The sequence below is a fragment of the Argiope bruennichi genome, chromosome 4, assembly GCF_947563725.1.
Source record: "Argiope bruennichi chromosome 4, qqArgBrue1.1, whole genome shotgun sequence".
NCBI lineage: Eukaryota > Metazoa > Arthropoda > Arachnida > Araneae > Araneidae > Argiope > Argiope bruennichi.
In genome coordinates this window covers 66,207,591-66,234,204 of record NC_079154.1, presented here as the reverse complement: position 1 = coordinate 66,234,204, position 26,614 = coordinate 66,207,591, and the positions used below count along the sequence as shown (strand labels likewise).

Below are 26,614 nucleotides of genomic sequence, written 5' to 3'. Positions count from 1 at the left end.
ATTTAACAAATGTTTTTGCTTTTAAATGTTGACGATAAAGTGGGTGGAAGAGAAATATTGGGGAGGTGGTGACAATTTTCACACCCCCAACAGTTTTCTATGCTCCCTTATTTGATGTCAAGACCCAGAGTGTAAGAAACTCCGATTTTAAATTTAGAGATTTAATAGCATGACAATCACATTCATCTTTTTTTATACATTTGTGAACAAATCCTTCTTTCCCACGTTCATCTCCTACTCCATTCAGAATTTATCATCATAACGTTGATGACACATTCAGTACAAAAAGAATCGTTTCAAAGGCAAAGAACAATAACTGAGTAATGGAGAGAAAAATCAGCTCTCTCTCTCTGCTTCCGTTGGCGGTGTTGGGACGCGATGGCAAGGAAACCTTAGCAACCCGCTCTATTGCGGTGTGTTGGTCCGGTTCCAGCCAGTCTGGAGCTACTCTCTCATTGGTCAGATTCTCGAGGAACAAGGGGGAAAAGCTACGCATATGAAATTCGGCGCAGAACAGCTGATGCTTTACGCCGGCAGAGAAATGACAGCATGGTGTTTCGAACGGCAGCGATGATCAAGAACTTTGTATTTCTCTGAAATAATTATTTGACGCTCTGTGGTTAATCCTCCCTCTTCAAGTATACAGTTCCAGTGACTCTGAAGAGAACCTGCATGTTCCTAGCCATGTTGCCAAAGTGAATATCTGCTTGTGAATACTTTACTAGAAAAGTCTTTTGATTTTGTTGGTGGAATATCTTTAATTAAATTGAAATCGCGATGCCTCCACTAAGGAATGGATCGTCTCTTTATCTTAATGGATCTGGTGAGTGATTTCTAAACTTTTGTATAATTAAAATACATCTCAACACTTGAATGTCAGTATTTTAGGGAAAGATGGGTTAAATCAATCGTTGTAATAATAGTATAATAATCTGACATGAGATACTGTGAAATGCAAGGAAACATTTTAGTAAAATAATTGTTATAAATTGAAATTACTGTAAGTATTTGAATCTAAAATCTTACTTTGGTGACGAGTTGTCAAAAAAGAAATGGTTGTCACAGAACTTTCACTAGCTACTTTAATAAAAATTGGGTTACAATCAGAATTTAATAATAAATTGCAAACAATTTTATGCGTTCTCTAAGTTAGCTCCTTATTTATATTTTATATGTACTATTTTATGTATTTCTTTATATGTCGGTAAATTCAATTTATATATAGAAAATATTGATTTTTGCAGAATTTTTTCTTTTTATAAAAAAAATTCTGCCAAGTATTGTGTGAAATAACTTGCCTTAGTTGGATTATGTTGATAGATTATTCATTGAGTGTTAATTATTTTTAAAAAGTGGATATTGAATTTAGTTGCCATATACATGTTAATATTCTTTTGTCTGAGTATATTATGGAAGAAATAATTTATTTTAGAATAAAAATCGTATTTGTATTTAAAGCAATTGATGGTGACATCGCTTGACTTCTAATATTTTCTTTCATGTTAGGTCAACCCCTCTGACAACTGATATGAACAGTTTTATTGATCTTTTCTTTGTATTCTGTTGTTTTTGTATGATTTTACCAAATGCAGAGTGAAAATTGTTCGATATATTTTGATATTTAAGCTATTAATTTTCTGAATCATAGCTATTAAATGAATTAGTTTATATTCATAAATCAAATTACATAATTAGCTTTTATTTCTTTAAGAGTAGGCGGTGCATGCATATCTATACATGCAAAAAGGTTACTTTGTTTTAAAATATGTGTTTGTGTATGTTTCAATTTATAAAATTACTATTATAGATGTATTTCTGTGATTAAAGTTCCTTTTAGAAGAACATGAATATCATATCAATTGTGGTATTTTTAACTTTAATATTTTTACATAAATTATCAAACTTAAAATGCCATTTTAGAATATAATACGAAATATTGAAATCGTTCCTTTATTTTTATTAATTTATTATGCTAAAACATTCGACTGTATGTTGTTTTAAAATATTTTTCATGAAAGAAAGACAATTTAATTTTAAAACACTAACTTTTAAGAATTCTAAACCAGAGCTGTATGTTTTATATTTTTGATTATTAAGCAGCTTTAAAAACGTGCATTCTATTAGTTGCATTAACAATTCCAATAAGTTTAGAATTAAAATAATAATTTTCAATCCTTTACAATTTCAAAAAAAGATTTTCATTCCATGAAATAGAAATTCTTATTTTTCGATATGAATATTTTTTTCTTTACAAAATCAGTATCAATGCTCTGTAATCTATATGATAAATCTCATGGTGACCTATTTCACAGAAATAACCGAAATACTTTTTTCACTTTGTTTATAAAAAAAGTTTTCAGTATTTAAAACTTCAGAACGAATGTTACTGATGATGAAAAAAATGATATCGCTTTATTCATAGAATCAAAATATTTAAATGAATAAAAACCTTTCGCGATAAAATAACAATTCATATAATTTGCAAATCGCTGAGTGTGTCGTTTAGAAAGTAGTAAAGTATTAAATTTAAGTATTTCCTCATTTGCCAGAACGATCCTGGGTATTTTTTCCCACAGAATAATTTAGAACAAGTTTCCCAAGCGGAGTAGTCATTATTAATTTCTCCATCAACTGGTAATAATGTCATCAAAACGGGCAAGTGTATTTCATTCGAACTCATTACCATGAAACTAATGGCAGAAATATCTTGCAATGAATTAAGTTTGGTGTGAAGTCTTTTTCGAATATAATTTGATTTGCGTGTTATTGGAATTAATGCCGAATAATAATTCAGAACTGGTTTGGAGTTTTTGAAAAAGTAATTTAACTTTTTAAACAAATTTAAACCATACTGATAATGATGAAAAAAACTCCAAAACCATACACTCATCGCCTAAGGGCATAATGGCAAGTTAAAATTATGTATTTATACATTTATTAGTAATTATAATCGATTATTTTTGTCTTGCTGAAGAATTTGAAAAAGTTCTTGCTTTTACTGACTCTTCTTTAATTTTTATTTATTTGAATATTATTTATACACTTTTTATGGCATGACCGAATGTTGTCTAATCGATCACATTTGAAATTGAATTGAATGTATTCATTGAAAAAAAAAAAAAAAACAGTGGGCAAACTACTCACAGAACCTACCGGCTACCCTCGTCACCGGTAGAAGTAAAATGAGCATTCAACAGAATTATGCAATCGGAGAACCACCCATTTTGTTATTGAAATCCTATTGAAACGCGCAATCCATTGCACAACCACCTTGTAATGAAATAATTAATTTTGTAAAAATTTTATTATTAGAATTTTTTTTGTAATATTTTGTCTCAGAAAATGTATTCTCTTGTCAGCTGTATTAAGTAATTGTGTCTAAATACTTCTGAACAGGCTCTGCCATCGGTTTAGTGGCTAAAAGGAATAGGTTCTGATTTTCAGTTTTGTAAAGAGATGGCCATGACGATACTGTCCATGTTGTCAATAAATTAATAATAGTTTTTCATGTCTATATTGAAACTAGTGATATCAATACACTTTTAAAATTTAATGAATATCAACGTTTTTGTTTTAAAATAACCACAATAATTTCACTATTTTTTGCAAACTAATCTAAGGATACAAGATACTCATCCGTTTTGTTAATCTCTATCTTCTTTGCTATTATCGCGGTAAATATTCAGATTGGGGTAAGTTTTGCAATTAAAACAATTTTTGAATCTTCGAAAGTTGTTCCTGATTGAAAGCTATATTATATAGGAAAGACTTCTAAGAAAAACTGTAGCATCAATTGTTAAATATCTTCAAATGTCTTATGCTGATATACTAGGAAATCTAATATGAACATTGTTTCTTTATTCTCTTATAAAATAATTTTGGCTGTTGATGCGAATTTCTATTAAATGGATCTTTTTGCTATAATGTTTTCCAACTTTCTGAATTATCAAAATAGTATGGCAATAGATTCGATTGATTCGACGCCCCAGTTACTAGGCGAATCGATTTTATGCTATCTGACATCTTACAGGACATTCTTACCCTTCTCTCCAAAGTGAATCCCAAAATTAAATTGGAGCAGCGGGTATTACGTTCGCACGAATTGATCCAATTATTTATTGATCGACTTAAAATACGATGTTTATAATGTTTTTTTTTCTTATTGGTGAAGACATGGAACTTTCACAAACGTATTTAAGTTTTCTGTTTCTATTCTTTTATTAAAAATTATTTTTGCTTTAACCTTGCTTAATATAAAATTCTAAAATACAGAATGCTGTTTATTAAATAGCATATTTTCTATCATAACCCATTAGTGATATTTTGAATTAAATCATTGAATAGGTGAGGAGCATTTGGAGAAGAAAAATTTATTAATTCTTTTCTTTGTCCTTGTTCATAATCATAATAATAGAAAAACTGGTAGATTAATGTGCGTCTTGATCCACATTTGTATTAGTGCTTCAGCAACGAATCGTGCTTTGCGGTTTTGTTGTCTATCAGAGTTTTTAGGATTTTTCTTCTGACCAAAATACGAATGGAGACCAGTTCCTCTTAAAATTCCATAAGGAAGGTAATTTACCCCATACATTGAGGCTAATTTAGACTTCTGCCTGAAGTACTTGAAGTATCTGAGTACTTGAAGACCATTTTAATAAACAAACAATATCAATATTTTTTTTATTTGGTGTCATGGCATGAGTCACATATGCAAAAAATGCAAGTAAAAAGTTGTATATTAAAATTCTATTTTACTGAAACCCAGTTGTTGGATTCTTATGTCGTCAATGGAAGCGAAGTCGACAATGCTGAAAAATAGATTGTTGTTTAGATTTATGATATGGTAAATAGAGCAAAATCAGTTATTGGAGTTCGAAAATAATAATAAGAAGTTGGCAAAAATGAAAATTTGTTTAAACTCTAAGTGGTTAATCTTTTAATATTATCCTTTCAGTGCATTATTAGGTCTTAGCAACTATTTTGCTTTTCAATATTGACGACATGGCATCCGTTTGAGATGTGAAATAATATTGATTGATTGATTCCTATGAAATCGATCTTTTTTTATATAGGACTTTTTGCACTGTATAAGCGGCGAGATGTTAAACGAAGAAGGATCAGATGCATCCATAAGTTTAATCTCGAACTTTGTTGCTATTTAGAATAAGGTTTACTGATATTGGACCCGATTTTGATGGATTCGATTTTAAAAAATCATATTTTCGAAATTACTGCACATATTACAATAAATGATACATGAATTTAAAAAGAAATATACCAAATTTTTTCAGTTACAAATGTCCGATGTGTGACCCTCTTGTTACACGGCAACGTCCAATCTGTAATCCAGTTCGTTCCAAACATTTTGTAGTATTTTGTTTTGTCTGTGAACTTTGACGTGATCCCACAAAAAATATCATTGAGCCAAGACATTGTTTATGTACCACCAATGCCGAAAACACTGCCAAAACTTAAAGAACGCATTTGTGCAGCATTCAGAACCATTGACTGAGTGATGTTACAAAATGTTTGGAACGAACTGGATTACAGATTGAACGTATACCGTTAAAAAAAGAGTCACACATCGGACATTTGTAATTGAAAAAGAACTTGGTATATTTCTCTTTAAATTCATGTATCACTTATTGTAATATATGCAGTAATTTCAAAAATATGATTTTTTAAAATCGATCCACCGTTTGTGCTCACCCTGTACATAACGGCCTTCTGCTCGAATCTAGAGCATTTTCGCAATAAATTATTATTTGTAAATAATTTAATTGTACAAATAAAAAAATGTGACTCCAAGAACTGATATCTATTAGCAAAGTATCATTTTGTAATACAACAAATCGAACAAAATGAATTACAATAATATCTAATTTTTCTTCTTTAAGACAGTAACAAATTATGTTAACTTATTTCTTATCTATTCTTCTGTTAATTTTTGTTATTGAATATTGCAAAAGTAATTCAAAGTAATGAAATATTTCCTTACTCGAGTTCCGGGACACGCTTCATTCATTGAATGCTAATCTTAATGTCTTTTCAACGAATTCATTATTGTGCAATCGAATTTGGAACAGAGAAATTGAGTTCTTGTTGAATATTGAACCCTGATTTATAACAGCGATAAGGAAGGAATTAAGCTGTCGAGACGCTTTTTTACAGCAATAAATCTATTTATAAATCGAATCTTATTGTAGAATGATGATTTGCGGTTCGAGTTCAAAGTGACTCAAGTAGTTATTAGCTAGTCAAAACTAGTAACGAAATGTAATTTTATGGATTTTTTTAGTATGTTTATGATTATTATGTATGACTATATTATGTTTTGACCATTGTTTCAAAAAGTTTTAAGACTTAAAATAAGATTAAAGAAGTCTAAAAATTTGGAATCTATTTTTTGCTTTTATGAAAGTTGAAAATGAAGTCATTAAGATATAGATCAGAAAAATTATTCTGTTATCATTAAAATGATTATTTAACTTAACTAGATAGTGCCACAGTCTTTTTGTGGTAAAATGCCGGATTTGGGACAGAAAAGTTGAAGGCTCGAGGTATGATTTCGACAAAGATTTGCCGTATTTAAGGATCCAGGTGTACGTTAAATTGCTGCTGTGGGTCAAACATTGTCTCACTGATGTAATGTAAAAGTTTGAAGAAATGATTAAAAATTTTGATGTCTGAACCATAATAAGCTTTCATATAGTTTCAAAACGTGGCATTTATCTAATAATTAAATGATCACTAGAATTTAAAAGAATCAAATTTTTATTTCAATCCAGTCTTAATTTGAAATGTTTTCAGCTTTGTACTGAAATGCTTGTGCTTTTGCATTTGTTTTAAACATAATTTTTTTTCTTAATAAGAATATCAAAAGCTATGCCGATGGTTAACAATAAATCGAATGATATTTTTGTTTCAAGACGCGAATATATTTGCGAGCAGTTCGCGAAAATTATTTTCAATGCCGAATCCAACATTAAGTGGGGAAACCAAACGAACACAAAACGAGCCATGAATCATCTCCATTAGTCGCCAATGGAAAAAGAATTGGAGAGGAGGGGGGATCTTTAGAAACACCTTGTTTGCCGATTCATTGGAGGTATGATGGGAACTGCATGCGAGCATGTCAATATTAAAACTGCAAATGCCTTTATTTTTGTCTAACAGAAGACAGAAGATGGTTCGCAACAAATCAAAAGACCGCCGTCTACATCTGCGAATCTCTGTTCTCGAACAGTTCACGAGCTATTCATCCTACAGTTGTGAACAATTCTCTATATTATGAAAAGTTTACAAAAAAATAGTTAACCTAATTCTCAGTTATAAGCAATCATCCTTTGCAGTCGGAAAAGTATTTCGATGCATAATTATTCACCTAATACAAAGATTTGTTTATTGCTCTGAAAAATAAAAATACTTATTTGTTTTAGGTCGAATTTCTTTGAAAAATTAATCTACTTTTATACCATTCTGTAGGCTTTTTTAATAATTGAAAAATTAATAAAATGTCAAAATCGGGCACCTTCTTGACTGGTCAGCGAGAGGCACCATCCGAGTGAAAAGGGTTAAAATTTGTGAATCGACTCTAATATTTTGCAAAGAAGTTTTGTTTGAACTCTGACAAGCATTTACCAGAGTATTTGTCTCAATAATTTTCTACATAAAATTTTTATAACAAATGACGATCGTAAAATGAGATATTCTTCTTTTGTTTCATTGCCTCGACAGCAGGAAATGCATGTCTGTCAGAAAGTAGGCTGGAAAGTTGCTGCTATTTCTTGGATTTCAGCAGCTCAATCTTGCAGAAGTCGATTGATAAGCGATTTGAAGGAAAACCCACCATCTTGAGCATCTGCTGGGATCACGCCCACCAGATGAAGGTCAGGGTCATGCGGTCTCTCTGTTGTGGGAACTAACGGGTAATTTTGCGGTTTGTGCACCAGCTCACTCTGCAGTTCCGTCTTATCGCTCCGGTCTCTGAGAAAAGACTTTCGTTTCTATTCTCTGTCGAAGTGCTGACATCACTAAACCACAAATAGCACAGTTTGAAATGTAATTAAATTCCATTGAGAGATTATGAGAAAGACAGCTTAATCTTATAGTGAGCTAAAATTTCGTTAAAATTATGAAAAGAATATGTGATTATTCTTAGGAGGATTTATTTATTCATCAGGTATATTTTTGAAACAAAATTTTAGTTATCTTTATTTATTAAATGCAACATTAAGTAATTTAAAACACAATATTACCCCACTTTAAAATTTTTCAAGAGTTCATAGGAATAGGGGTATAGGTCGAAGGAGCTATTTATTATCATTTCACCTTTAGGTACATGATTATTTGTTTTGAATTTAAAAAAATCGTTCACTATAGGAAAATAGTCATAGGTTACGCAAAAAAATAAAGTTCGGGTAATAATATGGGATATTTATTTAGAAAATGTTGTATGTCGACTTTTGGCAACATACAGTATCCCCCCCCCCAAAAAAAACAATATAACTTACCCACCAAAAGTAATGTCAACTTTTTTCTTCCACGCATGATTTATTATCTATGGTTATCAATGTGTTTTCGAAAACAGACACACTCAGGTTTTTAAATAAAATTAAGTGGAATTTGATGTAGACAATTGGCAACAATATACATTTAAGGGTTAATCTGAGTTTTTGCCTTTTAACGAATAGAAATTTTTAAGAGGATATGCAAATTTCATGGATAAAGGCAAAATGTTCATAGAAGTTTTTTTTTAATGAGTGTGTTTGAATTCTCTTGTATTTTGTGATTTTGATATTTAAAAAATGTTGATTTATTTGCAAAAAAAAAAAAAAAAAAAAAAAAAGCTTTTGTAATGTGTTTTATGAAAAAATTAATTAAAACGAGTGCATTGATTCAAAACTTTTTGCCGTAACAAAAAATTGTTATATTTATTTCAAAGACGCATGCGTCAAGAAGTAATATATTAAAATTTTGAATGCATGCATACAGATATTTCAATAGGTGCCGTTTCTGCTATGCAGTGCACATCAAGTCTGCTATATACCTCTTTCTAATCCTTTTGTAAAATATCTGTGAAAATGTTAGAATAGGTGCCATTTTTGATATACAGCATACACTAATTAGGTCTTTCTAACCGTTTTATAGAATGTCTTTGTAAATGATGATGTCGTGTCCGAGTTACCACAGAAAGGCAGTGCAGTAGCTTCTGAGGGTAAAGACCCCTGAGCACCCGAGGGCAGAAGTCCTACTTCTAGCTCATGAAACTCACACACATTCGCTTGCACAACCCCTTTTTACAGGGGGGCACATTCACACACCTCACAGATAGATGGGGAACAACCATGCTCGAACCGGGATTGGAACCCAGGACGCCCAGATCACGAGGAATATGCGCTACTCCTCTGCAAGGACGGCGGCTGTCTTTGTAAATGTTAGAATTAATAACCATATTTTCCATGATATACTTATTTAAAAACATTTATTTTTTTTGCAAATTACTTAAAATAAAAATATAAAAACTTCTATAAATCGTTAGCACGTTGATTAATGTAAAAATAAGTGGAACTTCACTCATTATTAAAAGAGGGGATTCATAATGGACATTGCTTCGGCCGTAACATACTTATATCTCCATCACTGGATCCAATGTGCTATGAAGTTTTCTTGGAACTAAGAGTTACTGGATAGCACATAGGAAAGTCTTGAGGAAATTCGAAAATATTTTTCAGTAAGTAAAGCTAATAATACAGACTTATTGATAGCCAACTGACATTTGAAGGCTTTGGAAAGGTTTGATTTTCAGGTTTGAAAATCAGATCTGCACTCTTTCCAAAAAAGATTTAGATCATGATAAGAAAAAAAGATATTTTATACCAATCTCCCAGCGTCATCGGAGATGATTTAGAGAATTGAGATAAAGTGATATCGATCCAGCTTCTGGGATCTGTTAACACAGAAAATGAAAGGAAAAAATTGAAAGCCGTTTCTGGAAAAGGACGATAAAGTGTTGTAACATACATCACAGAAATGATTTTCTGTTAAATATTTTATTTGTAAAAAGTGAATTCAATCTTGATTTAGATAATGGTTTTGGCTGTATAATAAATTTTCGTGATAAATATTGAATAGATTTTTTGGAATACTGCTGTAAGAAATTTCGCCCTTTTTCTCTGATAAGCGATCACACGAAGAATCGAGTTTCTATTAAAAAAGTTTCGGAACTTTTCCCATTTTATAACTCAACTGATTCAGAAAATAATGTGTCTGGAATTTTGACATGTAAAGGGTACAGAATAACACATTTATTAGTTATTAAAAAAAGTACTTGTGTTTTAAACTTAAGAAAAAATGGTGCTATTTCACTTAAACTGATGAATCTATATACTTATAATAAAGCTCAATGTGTGTGTGTGTGTTGGCGCTCTACAGGCCAGACCGTTTGACCTACAGCTACCAAATTTGGTACATGTATACCTTGGAGGTCGGGAATGTGCACCTGGGTTCCTTTTTTCGAATTTTTAATTAGAATTTTAATTATTAATTAAAAACTAACTTTCCCGCCAAAAAAATCTTCCATTTTCCCCACCGCCAAATGAGTAAGGCTTCAGGGTTTTTTTTTCTCCAAACAGTAATGAGGCTAGGGTTAATATTTTTCGGCGGATTATTTCAAACGATTCTGTTTAGTTTCTTAATGTTTGATGCATTTAAAATTAAACATTTTTAATTAATCCATGTTTCAGATTCATTCTGAAGTACTTTTGAATTAAAATAACACAGAATAAAGGAAATTAAAAATGTATAATTTGCATAGCGTTACCCCAACTGGCGTAGAAAAATTCACGCATTTGCGTTAACGTAACTGGCGAAGAAAATTCACGCATGCGCACTCTGTTCTGATTGTTGCCATGACAACCGTTATGAACGGATGATTTAAATTATTTTTAGGTTAGTTGCATGCTTTTGTAAGTAAATTGTATTTATGTTAGTTATATATTTTTTGTATATGCTTATAGTTTTAAGTACATCGTTTTTTAATTAGTTTTTTTAAACCTGTTTTAGACCGATTATTTTAAACGATTCATTTTATTTTCTTAGTGTTTGATGCATTTAAAATGAAACATTATTAATGAATCGATCTGTTCATGATGAATCTGAGAAAATTTTGTTGACAAATTCTTGAGATATTACATAAATTAAGAAAGATATTCTTTAGTGCCCATAAAGTTTAAACGCTCAGTGACTCTATTATCAGTAATCATATTATTAAAAAAAATGCTTTGTTTCAGTAAAAAATATTATTATATTAATTGCAGATTAATCATTTACACTTTAATTTAAAGCATACATTCTACGAGGGGTAACAGAAAATTAGAGAGATACATATCACGTTATGACTAAATGCCTTTATAATATTATGAGTGAATTATATGACTATCAAAATTTGAAGTTTTAAAATATTTTGCTGAAGAATCTATTAAAGTTGGAATTGCATAAAATATTTAATTATTAAAATTTTAACGAACATTAATATTGGCGAACCGGCTGGTCGGCAAAGGCGGCTAGTATTAAATAAATTCAATGACTAGAAATTCTAGAATGTCCACTTTTTATCAAATATTTCAAAAAATTTTAGTCAATGCTTTTTAAAACATTTATAGGATTTCGCTGCTTGATTTTAATATATATATATATATAGATAGATAGATATGTTAAGCATATATAAATATTTATTTAAATAAACGCTTATTTTTTTCATACGTTTCTGCAATTGGGATTATTTTATAATTGTAGAGATGGAATTTAGTAGTTGATTTTTCACTCAATAATATTCTAGAGTTTTGCAATTTCATACACTGCTATAATATCGATGGTTTTATTCTATTTTAGAATTTTCAGAATTATATTTTCTATTAATCAACTAATTTAATTAACATTTGTCTCCATTGTTCTAGCGCCACCTGGTGGTAAATTTTTAAAAAAATTGATTTCAAGATTTGCTAATATTTATAATAATGAATTATAAATTTATGAAATAAAAGCGAACAATTAATGAATTTAAAAATTTTATTATTTAATTTATTAATAAAAATATTTTTAAAAATATTCTTTAAATGTATTATTTAAATATATTAATGTTTATTCAAGGTGATTTGTCAATGGAATGACCGAGGTTTTCTTTAAAAAGGCAAGGAAATAGAATGAAAAGATTTCAGTTTTCTTAAGTTTTTGAATTTTAAAGAAGGCACTAACAAATTGTATAATGTGAATTTACACGTTAGATTGCATTCTATCACTTGGCAAGTGCATGGAAACTCAACTGTGTTAGGAAATATATGCATCGAAATAAAATTAAAAAAAAAAAAAACTTTCAATCACAGTCGACTTTTATTTATCAGTTTTAAAACTGATATTTTGGTAATTTATAATTGCTATTTATATACAACGTTCGAGGACAAATCCAAATTTTTCTAGTCTTAATTAAGAAGTATAATCACATCACTTACGAAAAAAAGTTTGAAATAGCCGAGACATGATTTATGTATCAGGGATAAAAAGGCTTAGTATCTAATCATTACTAGACATTAATGGCATGAAATGGCAAATTTTAAATTAGAAAGTAATTATAACTGGCTAGTTAAATTCGTTTGTTAAGCCTTTCCTGCATTTCTTATACGCAATAAAAACGATTAAAAATTATTATATTGAAATATTTGTCGCAAATGCAACATAATGATTAAGAAATAAGTATATTAAATTTTATTGGTTATTTGAAGTGTGAAATGATATGACATGGATTTAAAATGTACATATGTCATATTTTTATATAAAATATTAATATATGAATAGGAAAAATGATATGGACCAAAAGAAAACATTGCAAGGCTGTAGTAGTTTTGTGGACTTGGTATCGGAGAATTTCAGCCTTAAAATTTGACTCCACTAAAGATCTATTTAGCTGTGCGTTAATCCCATCGAAGTTCAAACCGTTGGTGTGGCATGGAAACTTGGAGCGGAGAGGATTGCCCTTTTCATCATATGACCACAAGTCAAAATTACGAATCCATTCTAAAATGGCTCCCCATTGTTTATAAATAGGATATTAATATAATAAAGAAACGCTACGGAATCTGCCTTACAGTTATTATCTTATTTTGCATGAAGTATTTAGTTGTATGTGAAATAATTCTGGAAGATTAAAGAGTTTTCATAACCATTTTTTTCAAGCAATTTCCTAGACATATTGTATGATTTCTTATGTTAACAATAAAATACTTTAAAATATGTCCTATTGTTGAATTAATATTTACTGAAAATAATATGGAGACAAAAAAATTGGTATTATATAAGTGAAAAAACTTTATAAAATTTTATAAGGCGTTTTTTGAAAAATAATTGAAAGAATAAAATGTTTCTGCCAAGGTAAAAAAGAAAAGAATTATGTATGTATACGAAAATAACATCTACAATAATAGCCAATGAAAACGCATCAACAAAATGTTGTTATATATACGAAACTGATCTATCAATTAAAGGAGAACGCAGTCACAAATACGATGAAATAGTCATTTGTTCCTATAGAAAAATAATCAAAATTATTATCTTTACGATGTATTAATTGCCGATTTAAATTTATGCAATATTCATGAAAAATGTAAATGGTCTGTTTTCATGGAGCATTATCGCATATTCATGAAGCTAAATGACAGTATTTAATTCCATCTAATTTTTGCATAACAACTTTTGTTGACTTCTAAAATACGTTTCTTAGATTATAAAAATCGAGTTTCGGAAAACATTTTCAATATTTGAAAATGCATTCAGAGATTATTTTGGTGTAAATCAGAGAATTCTGTCTCAGACTTTTGTACAGGAATACTGCGAAGTTGGAAAGAGCGAAGAACTTGCTTGTTCGACGCAAATATATTTTTTTATCAGGTGAGCGACCGTTGAAAACGGAAATCGACGCCTCGTTGAGCAAAGCGCAGCCTTTACGTCACTTGGTGACACTTTTCCCTCGTTGCAAAAGTGGTGCATGCAGGAAAGTATGTCATAAAAAAGAATGTTTACCAACTAGTTTTACATTTGAAATAAAAGAAATGAGTGAGTTGTAATGATGTGTTGAAAGCGGAGTAGAACGCTTAGTTACAAAATAATCCTGTTAAACAGAATGTTTTTTCCTTTTGATTAAATTATCATATGTGTTTATATAAAATCGATGCTTTATCGAAATAGTTATAAAATACAATAGTTTATACTTATTTTTATTGTATCGAAATTTCTTGATTATACACACTAAATATTAGTATTAATTATTTAAGATTTGAGAATATAATTGGAATGTTAAAGTTAAGCCTAAATATTTTAACACTGCACACTGCATTATTAATGAGATAAATATTTTAAATCAAATTATTTTAATCTAAGGTTAAATAAATTTTAGTTGAAAAATTTACTTGTCTAAAATTAAAATTAAAAAGAAGTTAAAGTTATTTTACTTGTCTAAGTTTAAAAAAATATTAAATATAAGAACAAACCAGCGGGCATACTCTCTAATAAACTTGTCATACCAAAATATGCCTTGCATGGCACTGGCGTACAACAGTTACGAAATATTGATATTTGGCATGTTTAGTATTTTTACTGAATTTATCATGTGATCCATGGCAAGTTATATGGCGATTAATCTATGGAATACATTAATAGCATCCGAACGTCAAATTTGTGTTTCAGACACATTTTTCTCAACTTTTACTAAAACAAAAATTTGACACAAAAGAGCACTTGTAGTCACAAAATCCCTTACCAGATTTGATATATTTCAGTCACTGCGTTTTTTGAATTGTAGCTTTTACATATTTCTGAAAGTGAAGACTGACAGACAATCAATCCGTAGCTGGATTTGATTCAAAGTTTGACAGCTATCTACACTATAGATGTTAATTTCCTGTGCCGGGTTTTATATATCCAGCGCTCTTCGTTTTGTAATTATTGTGGTGAAAGCTTATAAGCCAGTTAATAACTACGCTACCCGAGCAATTGCTTTTGTATCGTGGTCATGTTACTGAACTGCGAACCACAAGGTTCCAGGTTCTATCCTCGCGCATCACACATTCGCCAAATATGGTGACCTCGGACGATGAACCTTCAACCTTCGTACAGCTGTTGTGGCGCCATCTACCCACAGCAACCCAAAGTCGTCAGACTCACTTGACGCAGCAACCACTCACCCACACACACTCGCTACTCAAATGGGTACAGGCGCATTAGAATCAACAGCTAATACATCACCACTCAACAGTTATATCGTTCATCTCACCTTCGACTCACTGGAGGGAGAGTCTGTGGTGAAAGCTTATAAGTCAGTTTAAGTCAGTTAACATCTACGCTGCACGAGCAATTGCTTTTGTATCGTGGTCATGTTACTAGACTGCGAACCACATGCTCCCAGGTTCTATCCTCGCTCCTAACAATCCGTCGCATTATCATGTTGAAATATATTCGAACAGCGGACAGACGGACTTTCTCATAATATATGTTACTCAAAATTTGATAGAAATCTGCAAATTTTTTAAGTCCTTATACCAAATTTCAACCGTTTACCTCAAAGAATTTCTGTGTTATCTTTGTCACAGACAGACGGAGAATTTTAAAAAATGTGTTTTTCGGACTGAAGGAGGTCTAAAACGGAAATAATAATAATAACGGTTTGTAAATTCGTCAAAGCCTCGAGTTTCGAATTTTTTGACAATTACTATACCTTCTCTATACTATGTATACGAGAAAAATAAAAAAGTTGCCTTACAAACTTTTCTGACATTATCTACGCATTATTAATAAAAGTGATGCCCATTTTGAGATTTTGAAATTCTTATACATATGACAATACATTCGTTTGTTAGCATAATTAATACAAAAGGCAAAAAGGAATCACACTTTAGGAAACTTGAGTAAGACACATATTTTTCTTACATCAAATTTCCGCTAAACTAGACGATTTCAATCCTTTCACTCAATTGTTTGTCGAACTTCAAGGCTTGACAAATCCGCTTAGATTCGCTTCAGTTGTTGCGAAAATATTGTAGAGAAAACTCATTTAAAAAATAACTTTAACTAGACAATAGATGTTGCATTAATGGATGCATGCTGGTTAAAATTTTATAAATTAAACAGTCTTAAAGTTTTAAACATATTATGGTTCTGAAGCTCTAGTATATCTTTTGTTGGGTAAAAAAAATTTCAGAATTTTTAGTTTTACTATTTGAAATGACTATTATAATTCGCATATTTACAAATGGCTTTTTGCCATTCTCTGCACAGTTATTTCAGTAACGATTAGACTTTAAAAAAATTTTCTTATACTTTTTAGATCTTTATTGCCTGCAATTCTTTAGGAAATCAATATAACATCGGAGATTTCTTTGTTTCTGGTCACCTAAGACAATCAGAAAAACAAGCTAAGATCTCCTAATAATGCCGAGATCGCCAGAATGACATTAAACATAGTTTAAGTACTTTTTATTGTGTCACGGTGACTTTTTCGCTGATGTTAAAATAATATATATTGCTCGTTTTCCAAAGTTTTGAATGTCATTCAGAAAACATATTATCCAGTGTTAGATAAGTCTGTTATGAAATCGACCTAATTTCCTTATTTTGTATATTTGTGTTGTATTTTTAAAGCAATTAAATAATAAATAAATCAAACTATATATAATAAGCAAAACAGTGAAATTAAAATTATTTTTTAAAAAAATGTAGGAATGTTATTAGATTTTCCAGATTAAAGATTTGTACAACATATAGTTATTATTATTTTTGATATAAATAGTTCTGATATAATATTTATGATTTTCTTCACACGGATATAAATATTTCTGGTATCACTCGTAAACAATTTTTTCCAGCATTCTTATGCGACAGATTTCAAATTGCTGATGTGATTTTTTTTTGTCCAAATTCTTTCAAAACATACTTTTTATTGAAGCAATTATTTCCCATGTAAAAAAAAGTTGTTGACGGTAAAATGTCATCTTCCTTCCCTGCTGGGTTTTTTTTTTTTTTTTCATTAGAAATATATCTCTAGTCATCACAATGTAACCATGATGCATGACTTGTGATTAAAAGTTCCAGGATTAGCCATATCAAAATTGTAAACAAAATTATTGATGCATGAACAAAAGGGTCAATATTTGGTGAATCTGTGAATAAAAATTAAAAAAAAAACAGCAGGATTGCCTCCATAAAATTTAATAGACAGTTATAGAGACGGACGTATTTTTTTCATTAACTATAGTTTCATTCGACGAGGAAATACCTATTTCTTTTAAAGAAAAAAAAAGTAAGTTTTGGGAAATATCTTAAAATTATATTCCCCTTCATATTTTAAAAATTTGGTAATTTCTTATTAAACAGAGAATTCTTAGTATTTTCCCGTAATTTGATAATTACTTAAGTGAAAAAATATGATATAAACATACGTTGCTATATGAGTGACAGAAATAACTGAAATTCAAATATTATGAAATATTTGTTTTATCATATTCTGTTCTGCTATTTTAGATCCAGATGATTGAAATGACTTATTTTTTCCACATTGTGCTATAATTAATATAAAATCTTTCAGTAATTTTTGAAATGTCACTACTGAAGCCATACATGTCATGATTTGGATTATCATGTTGATATTTACAAATTTATTCTGTTTCCATGTTTTAACTCTTCGAGGCTCACGATTTTAAAAAATAAAAACCGTAGTTGCACAGAAGTTTTTGATTATAAAGAATTAAAAAAAAACTTTCGATTATTTAACATAAAACCTTATTTAAAAGAAGAAAAGTAATATTTCAATTAGTGCTTTTTTACATGATTGGACATATTTACTATTACTACCTCACAACAAGCTTAATAATAATAACACATAACATAACGCAAAATAACATATTTTTTTTCTAATATAAACAACTTATTCACTCATAATAAAATAACATATACCGATATGAGCTACAAAGATTCGCTACATAATTAATTTCACCAGTACACTGATAGAGTTTTAGGTAACTACTTACTGATAGATTTTCAGTTATTAAAGCATTTACCGTTGATGCATAGGATTGCCAATCGAATGAAAAACTTTAAATAAAATATTAAATTGCATTGCTATGAGTAACTTCAACTTTTCGAGGTAGGTAAAAATATATCCCACTTAGCATAAAAAGCTAATCAAAAAGTTGGATATATTTTTTAACCCTTTAAGTGCCAAAGAGTTAAAAGATCCAAACTGAAACGAAAAGAATGGATGCAGATTGAGCAGTTGGCTTTTATGACGAAAAATCGTATTTGATAATAATGCGATATAAATAATAACTGTATACTAAACTAATATTTTTTTTAAAAAAAGAATATATTCATATATCCATGGTTTGACTAGTTTTACTGCGAGAGACTGGTTTTGCCATTTTATTTCTGCAGTAAAAGTACGATATTAAAACATGATAAAAATATTCATATTATACAATGTAATCCAATAAATTTTATTAAAGTAGAAAAAGTGAGAATCTTTATGATATATATATATATGTAATGATATCTCTTAATCTAATTTAAACCTTAATTCATTTCCAAATTTTTATCTTAATTTAACTCATATTAACTTTATGCTAAAATGTTCTCTTATTTCCTGATCCAGTTCCACCTTTTTTATTTAATTAATACTACCCTAGCTCTGTAAAACTGCTTGAATGAGCAAGTTCACACGCTCCGAGTGAAGGGATAAAAATCTTTAATGTTTTGCAACATTCTTTTAGAGATGCCTAAATTACCATACTTAAATCGGCATGTGTCAAAGAAATCCCTATTAAATTCTCATAGTATAAAATCACTGGGGAAAATATTTGTCTCTTTTCGCTCTTTTGCTCTTCTCTTGTGTCGTGGATGATGTATCTCATTCGCTTCTTTCTGGTATATAAATTATGCCTCCTGGGTTGGAATAATGGAATAAATCGAGTTTCAAAATTCAAAATTGTCTTCTCTCTCTCTTTGGCCACGAAAATTGATATATATAATATGTAAACGTATAATTTTTGAGCAGTTTTATGGCCGAAGAAAGTGAAGAGTTCTTTGAATTTTTAAACTTCGCTTTTATTCCATCCCGGGAGGCATAATTTATGTACAAGCAGAAGCGACGAGCCACGTCAACACAGAACGACACAAGAGCGAAAAGAGGAAAACTAATGAAATATTTTTTCCTGTGATTATATACTGTGAAATTTTGATAGGGATTTCTTTACACGTGTCAATTTAGGTAAGGGAATTATAGGGATCTTTAAAAAGAATACCTTAGATCGACAAATTTTATCCTTCACTCGGAGTGTGGGAACTTGTCGATATCAGCAATTTTACAGAACTTCTGTTGCATTAATTAACCCTTTAAAGGGCCATTTTTTCTAATCACATTATATTAAAATATTTTTAGGCTTGAAATTAGAATAAGAAAAGGTATTCATTCAGCTTGTTAGATAAATTTAATTTGATTAATTAATTAATTTTGTTAATTAATAATTAAGTAACAAATCAAGACACATCATTTCGTCTGAGATAAAGAACTGAAGCATCTAAGTTTCTGACTTACTAAAAAAAATTTGTCAGAACTTATGCCAATCTACATAATTTGATACAAAGATTGATAAATTTGGTGGGAAGCATACTTCTCACGGCCCTAGAAAGGGTTAAATAAAAGGAGGTGGAATTGGATCAGGAAATAAGAGAATATTTTAGAATGAAGTTAATATGGGTTGAATTAAGACAAAAACATGGAAATTAATTAGGATTATATTATATTTTAAAATAGCATTATATATATATATAAAGTAGACTGCAAACAGCGAATGTCTAAAGAACTGCATGAAAGTCAATAATTTGCCCATCTTCTTCTAATGTTTTGGCTTATTCGAAATAATCTTCCACACACAACTATTGATGGATTAATGTCAATGCAAACGTGACGTTGCACCCAGATAGTTGAAGCAAAGATTTCCCTGATGGGTTGGCAGTTTAGAACTTTGAGCTAAAACTGAAAAATAAGTAACTATCCGATTAAACATTGTTTTTTTTTTTTTAAAAAAAAGAACTACTCATTTGAAGTTCAGCCCTAACTTTTATTCCAATAGTTTGCTTTCCAGTCTGTCACGGCCATGATTAGCCCTTTGCCTTTTCAGAGAACTATCGGTTTTTATCCCCTTGTATTATTCTTAGATGGGAAATGTGTATTGATTACTTCAAATTGGCAGTGATGGACGTATTGGCTGATTGCAGTGCAAGACAAAAAGCGAATGCCTTCCGGCTTTTTCGCGATGAGAAAAGTAACCTTGACCGAAACGTGAAGCAGTCAAGGTTAAGGACAGGGAAAAATGAAAGAATCCGTTGACATAATATGTACTCTTCAATGTAAATTTAGAAATGGTTTTACCATGGATTGAATTCCTTTCAGAAACGTCTCATTTTCCTAATGAAGTAATTCTCTACGGTGTCAAGCTGTTATTTTTTTCCCACTTCATATTTTAAAAACTAAAGAGCGAGAATTATCATCTGGAGAATGTGGGATATTTTAGTTGAAGAGTGTTTTCGATTCACCCTCCATCCTTTGTTAGGATTTGACATGAGTTGATCTATTTTGGAAGTCATTAGTCTGATGGATTGGATTGCATAGGTAAAAGAGAAATATTGAATGTTTGTGAAATAGGTTGTTTGGGTGTTTTTCTGTTTCTCTTTCATCATTTTCGTCATCTTCATTTTTTATTTTCCTGTTTTTCTGGGCGAGTTAAAAACAATGAACCAAACAGTTAAATCGCTCACCAGGTGGATTTCATATCTTTTAAGGTAAACGACAGAATAAAATAAATTTTGTAAATAGATTTTAAAAATTTTCATTTCTCTAAATGAATGTTTTATCGATTTGAAACAACGAAATTTTTCAGTGTAAAATAATAAACCTAAAATAATTTTTAAAAATTCGATTTTTTTCCTCTTTTAAATTATTATTGTTGTATTATGGAACTACTTCACTCAGGATTATTAAATTTAGAAAATTGTTTAAAATTTCTATACTTAATAAATGAATCAATAATTCTTTGAACCCTTTGTTTCTATTTACTTCAAAGTGATAGTTGAAAAGGCAGCATATTTCATGATTTTGGATTGGCATAAAATATCGCCATTTTTAAATAGCGTAGTGACAAGGTGAGAAGGAGATATAAACGCTATGGCGCCAATCTTACCAGTCTTAGAAAAAAAATGTTAAAATATATACTCTAAGTAAAATGTGATAAGTTATTGAAAGAATTAAAATATGGGCGCCTATAACTCACTCTAGGTCACTGTTTCTTTACTGATCTTTTGTAAAAACTAGTTTAAGAAATTGAATTTTTTTAAATTCATTAGTATGATTTCATTTCTCCAATTTTTTGAATTAGATAATGCCATACGAATGGTCATAGAATTATTTATAGTCGTAGAACGATGACTGGTGAATGAGACTCTTGTTTAAAACGAATGTCTTTGTACGTAGGACATGTCACATTGGCTCATATTCCAAGATTTGTATTAAAATTCATTCGTATATTTCCCCCAATCTCCTGCATTAGATAATTCCATGCGAGTGGTCATAGAATTATTTATAGTCAAAGAACGATAACTTGTGAATGAGACTCTTGTTCAAAACGAATGTTTTTGTACGTAGGACATGTCACATTGGCTCATATTCCAAGATTTGTATTAAAATTCATTCGTATATTTCCCCCAATCTCCTGCATTAGATAATTCCATGCGAGTGGTCATAGAATTATTTATAGTCAAAGAACGATAACTTGTGAATGAGACTCTTGTTCAAAACGAATGTTTTTGTACGTAGGACATGTCACATTGGCTCATATTCCAAGATTTGTATTAAAATTCATTCGTATATTTCCCCCAATCTCCTGCATTAGATAATTCCATGCGAGTGGTCATAGAATTATTTATAGTCAAAGAACGATAACTTGTGAATGAGACTCTTGTTCAAAACGAATGTTTTTGTACGTAGGACATGTCACATTGGCTCATATTCCAAGATTTGTATTAAAATTCATTCGTATATTTCCCCCAATCTCCTGCATTAGATAATTCCATGCGAGTGGTCATAGAATTATTTATAGTCAAAGAACGATAACTTGTGAATGAGACTCTTGTTCAAAACGAATGTTTTTGTACGTAGGACATGTCACATTGGCTCATATTCCAAGATTTGTATTAAAATTCATTCGTATATTTCCCCCAATCTCCTGCATTAGATAATTCCACGCGAGTGGTCATAGAATTATTTATAGTCAAAGAACGATAACTTGTGAATGAGACTCTTGTTCAAAACGAATGTTTTTGTACGTAGGACATGTCACATTGGCTCATATTCCAAGATTTGTATTAAAATTCATTCGTATATTTCCCCCAATCTCCTGCATTAGATAATTCCATGCGAGTGGTCATAGAATTATTTATAGTCAAAGAACGATAACTTGTGAATGAGACTCTTGTTCAAAACGAATGTTTTTGTACGTAGGACATGTCACATTGGCTCATATTCCAAGATTTGTATTAAAATTCATTCGTATATTTCCCCCAATCTCCTGCATTAGATAATTCCATGCGAGTGGTCATAGAATTATTTATAGTCAAAGAACGATAACTTGTGAATGAGACTCTTGTTCAAAACGAATGTTTTTGTACGTAGGACATGTCACATTGGCTCATATTCCAAGATTTGTATTAAAATTCATTCGTATATTTCCCCCAATCTCCTGCATTAGATAATTCCATGCGAGTGGTCATAGAATTATTTATAGTCAAAGAACGATAACTTGTGAATGAGACTCTTGTTCAAAACGAATGTTTTTGTACATAGGACATGTCACATTGGCTCATATTCCAAGATTTGTATTAAAATTCATTCGTATATTTCCCCCAATCTCCTGCATTAGATAATTCCATGCGAGTGGTCATAGAATTATTTATAGTCAAAGAACGATAACTTGTGAATGAGACTCTTGTTCAAAACGAATTTTTTTGTACGTAGGACATGTCACATTGGCTCATATTCCAAGATTTGTATTAAAATTCATTCGTATATTTCCCCCAATCTCCTGCATTAGATAATCCCATGCGAGTGGTCATAGAATTATTTATAGTCAAAGAACGATAACTTGTGAATGAGACTCTTGTTCAAAACGAATGTTTTTGTACATAGGACATGTCACATTGGCTCATATTCCAAGATTTGTATTAAAATTCATTCGTATATTTCCCCCAATCTCCTGCATTAGATAATTCCATGCGAGTGGTCATAGAATTATTTATAGTCAAAGAACGATAACTTGTGAATGAGACTCTTGTTCAAAACGAATGTTTTTGTACATAGGACATGTCACATTGGCTCATATTCCAAGATTTGTATTAAAATTCATTCGTATATTTCCCGCAATCTCCTGCATTAGATAATTCCATGCGAGTGGTCATAGAATTATTTATAGTCAAAGAACGATAACTTGTAAATGAGACTCTTGTTCAAAACGAATGTTTTTGTACATAGGACATGTCACATTGGCTCATATTCCAAGATTTGTATTAAAATTCATTCGTATATTTCCCCCAATCTCCTGCATTAGATAATTCCATGCGAGTGGTCATAGAATTATTTATAGTCAAAGAACGATAACTTGTGAATGAGACTCTTGTTCAAAACGAATGTTTTTGTACATAGGACATGTCACATTGGCTCATATTCCAAGATTTGTATTAAAATTCATTCGTATATTTCCCCCAATCTCCTGCATTAGATAATTCCATGCGAGTGGTCATAGAATTATTTATAGTCAAAGAACGATAACTTGTGAATGAGACACTTGTTCAAAACGAATGTTTTTGTACATAGGACATGTCACATTGGCTCATATTCCAAGATTTGTATTAAAATTAATTCGTATATTTCCCCCAATCTCCTGCATTAGATAATTCCATGCGAGTGGTCATAGAATTATTTATAGTCAAAGAACGATAACTTGTGAATGAGACTCTTGTTCAAAACGAATGTTTTTGTACATAGGACATGTCACATTGGCTCATATTCCAAGATTTGTATTAAAATTCATTCGTATATTTCCCCCAATCTCCTGCATTAGATAATTCCATGCGAGTGGTCATAGAATTATTTATAGTCAAAGAACGATAACTTGTGAATGAGACTCTTGTTCAAAACGAATGTTTTTGTACATAGGACATGTCACATTGGCTCATATTCCAAGATTTGTATTAAAATTCATTCGTATATTTCCCCCAATCTCCTGCATTAGATAATTCCATGCGAGTGGTCATAGAATTATTTATAGTCAAAGAACGATAACTTGTGAATGAGACTCTTGTTCAAAACGAATGTTTTTGTACATAGGACATGTCACACTGGCTCATATTCCAAGATTTGTATTAAAATTCATTCGTATATTTCCCCCAATCTCCTGCATTAGATAATTCCATGCGAGTGGTCATAGAATTATTTATAGTCAAAGAATGATAACTTGTGAATGAGACTCTTGTTCAAAACGAATGCTTTTGTACATAGGACATGTCACATTGGCTCATATTCCAAGATTTGTATTAAAATTCATTCGTATATTTCCCCCAATCTCCTGCATTAGATAATTCCATGCGAGTGGTCATAGAATTATTTATAGTCAAAGAACGATAACTTGTGAATGAGACTCTTGTTCAAAACGAATGTTTTTGTACATAGGACATGTCACATTGGCTCATATTCCAAGATTTGTATTAAAATTCATTCGTATATTTCCCCCAATCTCCTGCATTAGATAATTCCATGCGAGTGGTCATAGAATTATTTATAGTCAAAGAACGATAACTTGTGAATGAGACACTTGTTCAAAACGAATGTTTTTGTACATAGGACATGTCACATTGGCTCATATTCCAAGATTTGTATTAAAATTCATTCGTATATTTCCCCCAATCTCCTGCATTAGATAATTCCATGCGAGTGGTCATAGAATTATTTATAGTCAAAGAACGATAACTTGTGAATGAGACTCTTGTTCAAAACGAATGTTTTTGTACATAGGACATGTCACATTGGCTCATATTCCAAGATTTGTATTAAAATTCATTCGTATATTTCCCCCAATCTCCTGCATTAGATAATTCCATGCGAGTGGTCATAGAATTATTTATAGTCAAAGAACGATAACTTGTGAATGAGACTCTTGTTCAAAACGAATGTTTTTGTACATAGGACATGTCACACTGGCTCATATTCCAAGATTTGTATTAAAATTCATTCGTATATTTCCCCCAATCTCCTGCATTAGATAATTCCATGCGAGTGGTCATAGAATTATTTATAGTCAAAGAATGATAACTTGTGAATGAGACTCTTGTTCAAAACGAATGCTTTTGTACATAGGACATGTCACATTGGCTCATATTCCAAGATTTGTATTAAAATTCATTCGTATATTTCCCCCAATCTCCTGCATTAGATAATTCCATGCGAGTGGTCATAGAATTATTTATAGTCAAAGAACGATAACTTGTGAATGAGACTCTTGTTCAAAACGAATGTTTTTGTACATAGGACATGTCACATTGGCTCATATTCCAAGATTTGTATTAAAATTCATTCGTATATTTCCCCCAATCTCCTGCATTAGATAATTCCATGCGAGTGGTCATAGAATTATTTATAGTCAAAGAACGATAACTTGTGAATGAGACACTTGTTCAAAACGAATGTTTTTGTACATAGGACATGTCACATTGGCTCATATTCCAAGATTTGTATTAAAATTCATTCGTATATTTCCCCCAATCTCCTGCATTAGATAATTCCATGCGAGTGGTCATAGAATTATTTATAGTCAAAGAACGATAACTTGTGAATGAGACTCTTGTTCAAAACGAATGTTTTTGTACATAGGACATGTCACATTGGCTCATATTCCAAGATTTGTATTAAAATTCATTCGTATATTTCCCCCAATCTCCTGCATTAGATAATTCCATGCGAGTGGTCATAGAATTATTTATAGTCAAAGAACGATAACTTGTGAATGAGACTCTTGTTCAAAACGAATGTTTTTGTACATAGGACATGTCACATTGGCTCATATTCCAAGATTTGTATTAAAATTCATTCGTATATTTCCCCCAATCTCCTGCATTAGATAATTCCATGCGAGTGGTCATAGAATTATTTATAGTCAAAGAACGATAACTTGTGAATGAGACTCTTGTTCAAAACGAATGTTTTTGTACATAGGACATGTCACATTGGCTCATATTCCAAGATTTGTATTAAAATTCATTCGTATATTTCCCCCAATCTCCTGCATTAGATAATTCCATGCGAGTGGTCATAGAATTATTTATAGTCAAAGAACGATAACTTGTGAAGGAGACTCTTGTTCAAAACGAATGTTTTTGTACATAGGACATGTCACATTGGCTCATATTCCAAGATTTGTATTAAAATTCATTCGTATATTTCCCCCAATCTCCTGCATTAGATAATTCCATG

General features: G+C 30.6%; 1 protein-coding gene across 1 annotated transcript in view; it reads left to right on the top strand.

The window, feature by feature from the left end:
• Positions 1-455: 455 nt before the first annotated feature.
• Positions 456-26,614, top strand: part of LOC129965756 (monocarboxylate transporter 12-like) — a 135,893-nt gene continuing 109,734 nt past the window's right edge. The window contains exon 1 of the mRNA XM_056079911.1: positions 456-823. Coding sequence (XP_055935886.1) covers positions 778-823 — 46 coding nt within the window. The 5' untranslated portion in view covers positions 456-777. The remainder of the gene's footprint in view (positions 824-26,614) is intronic.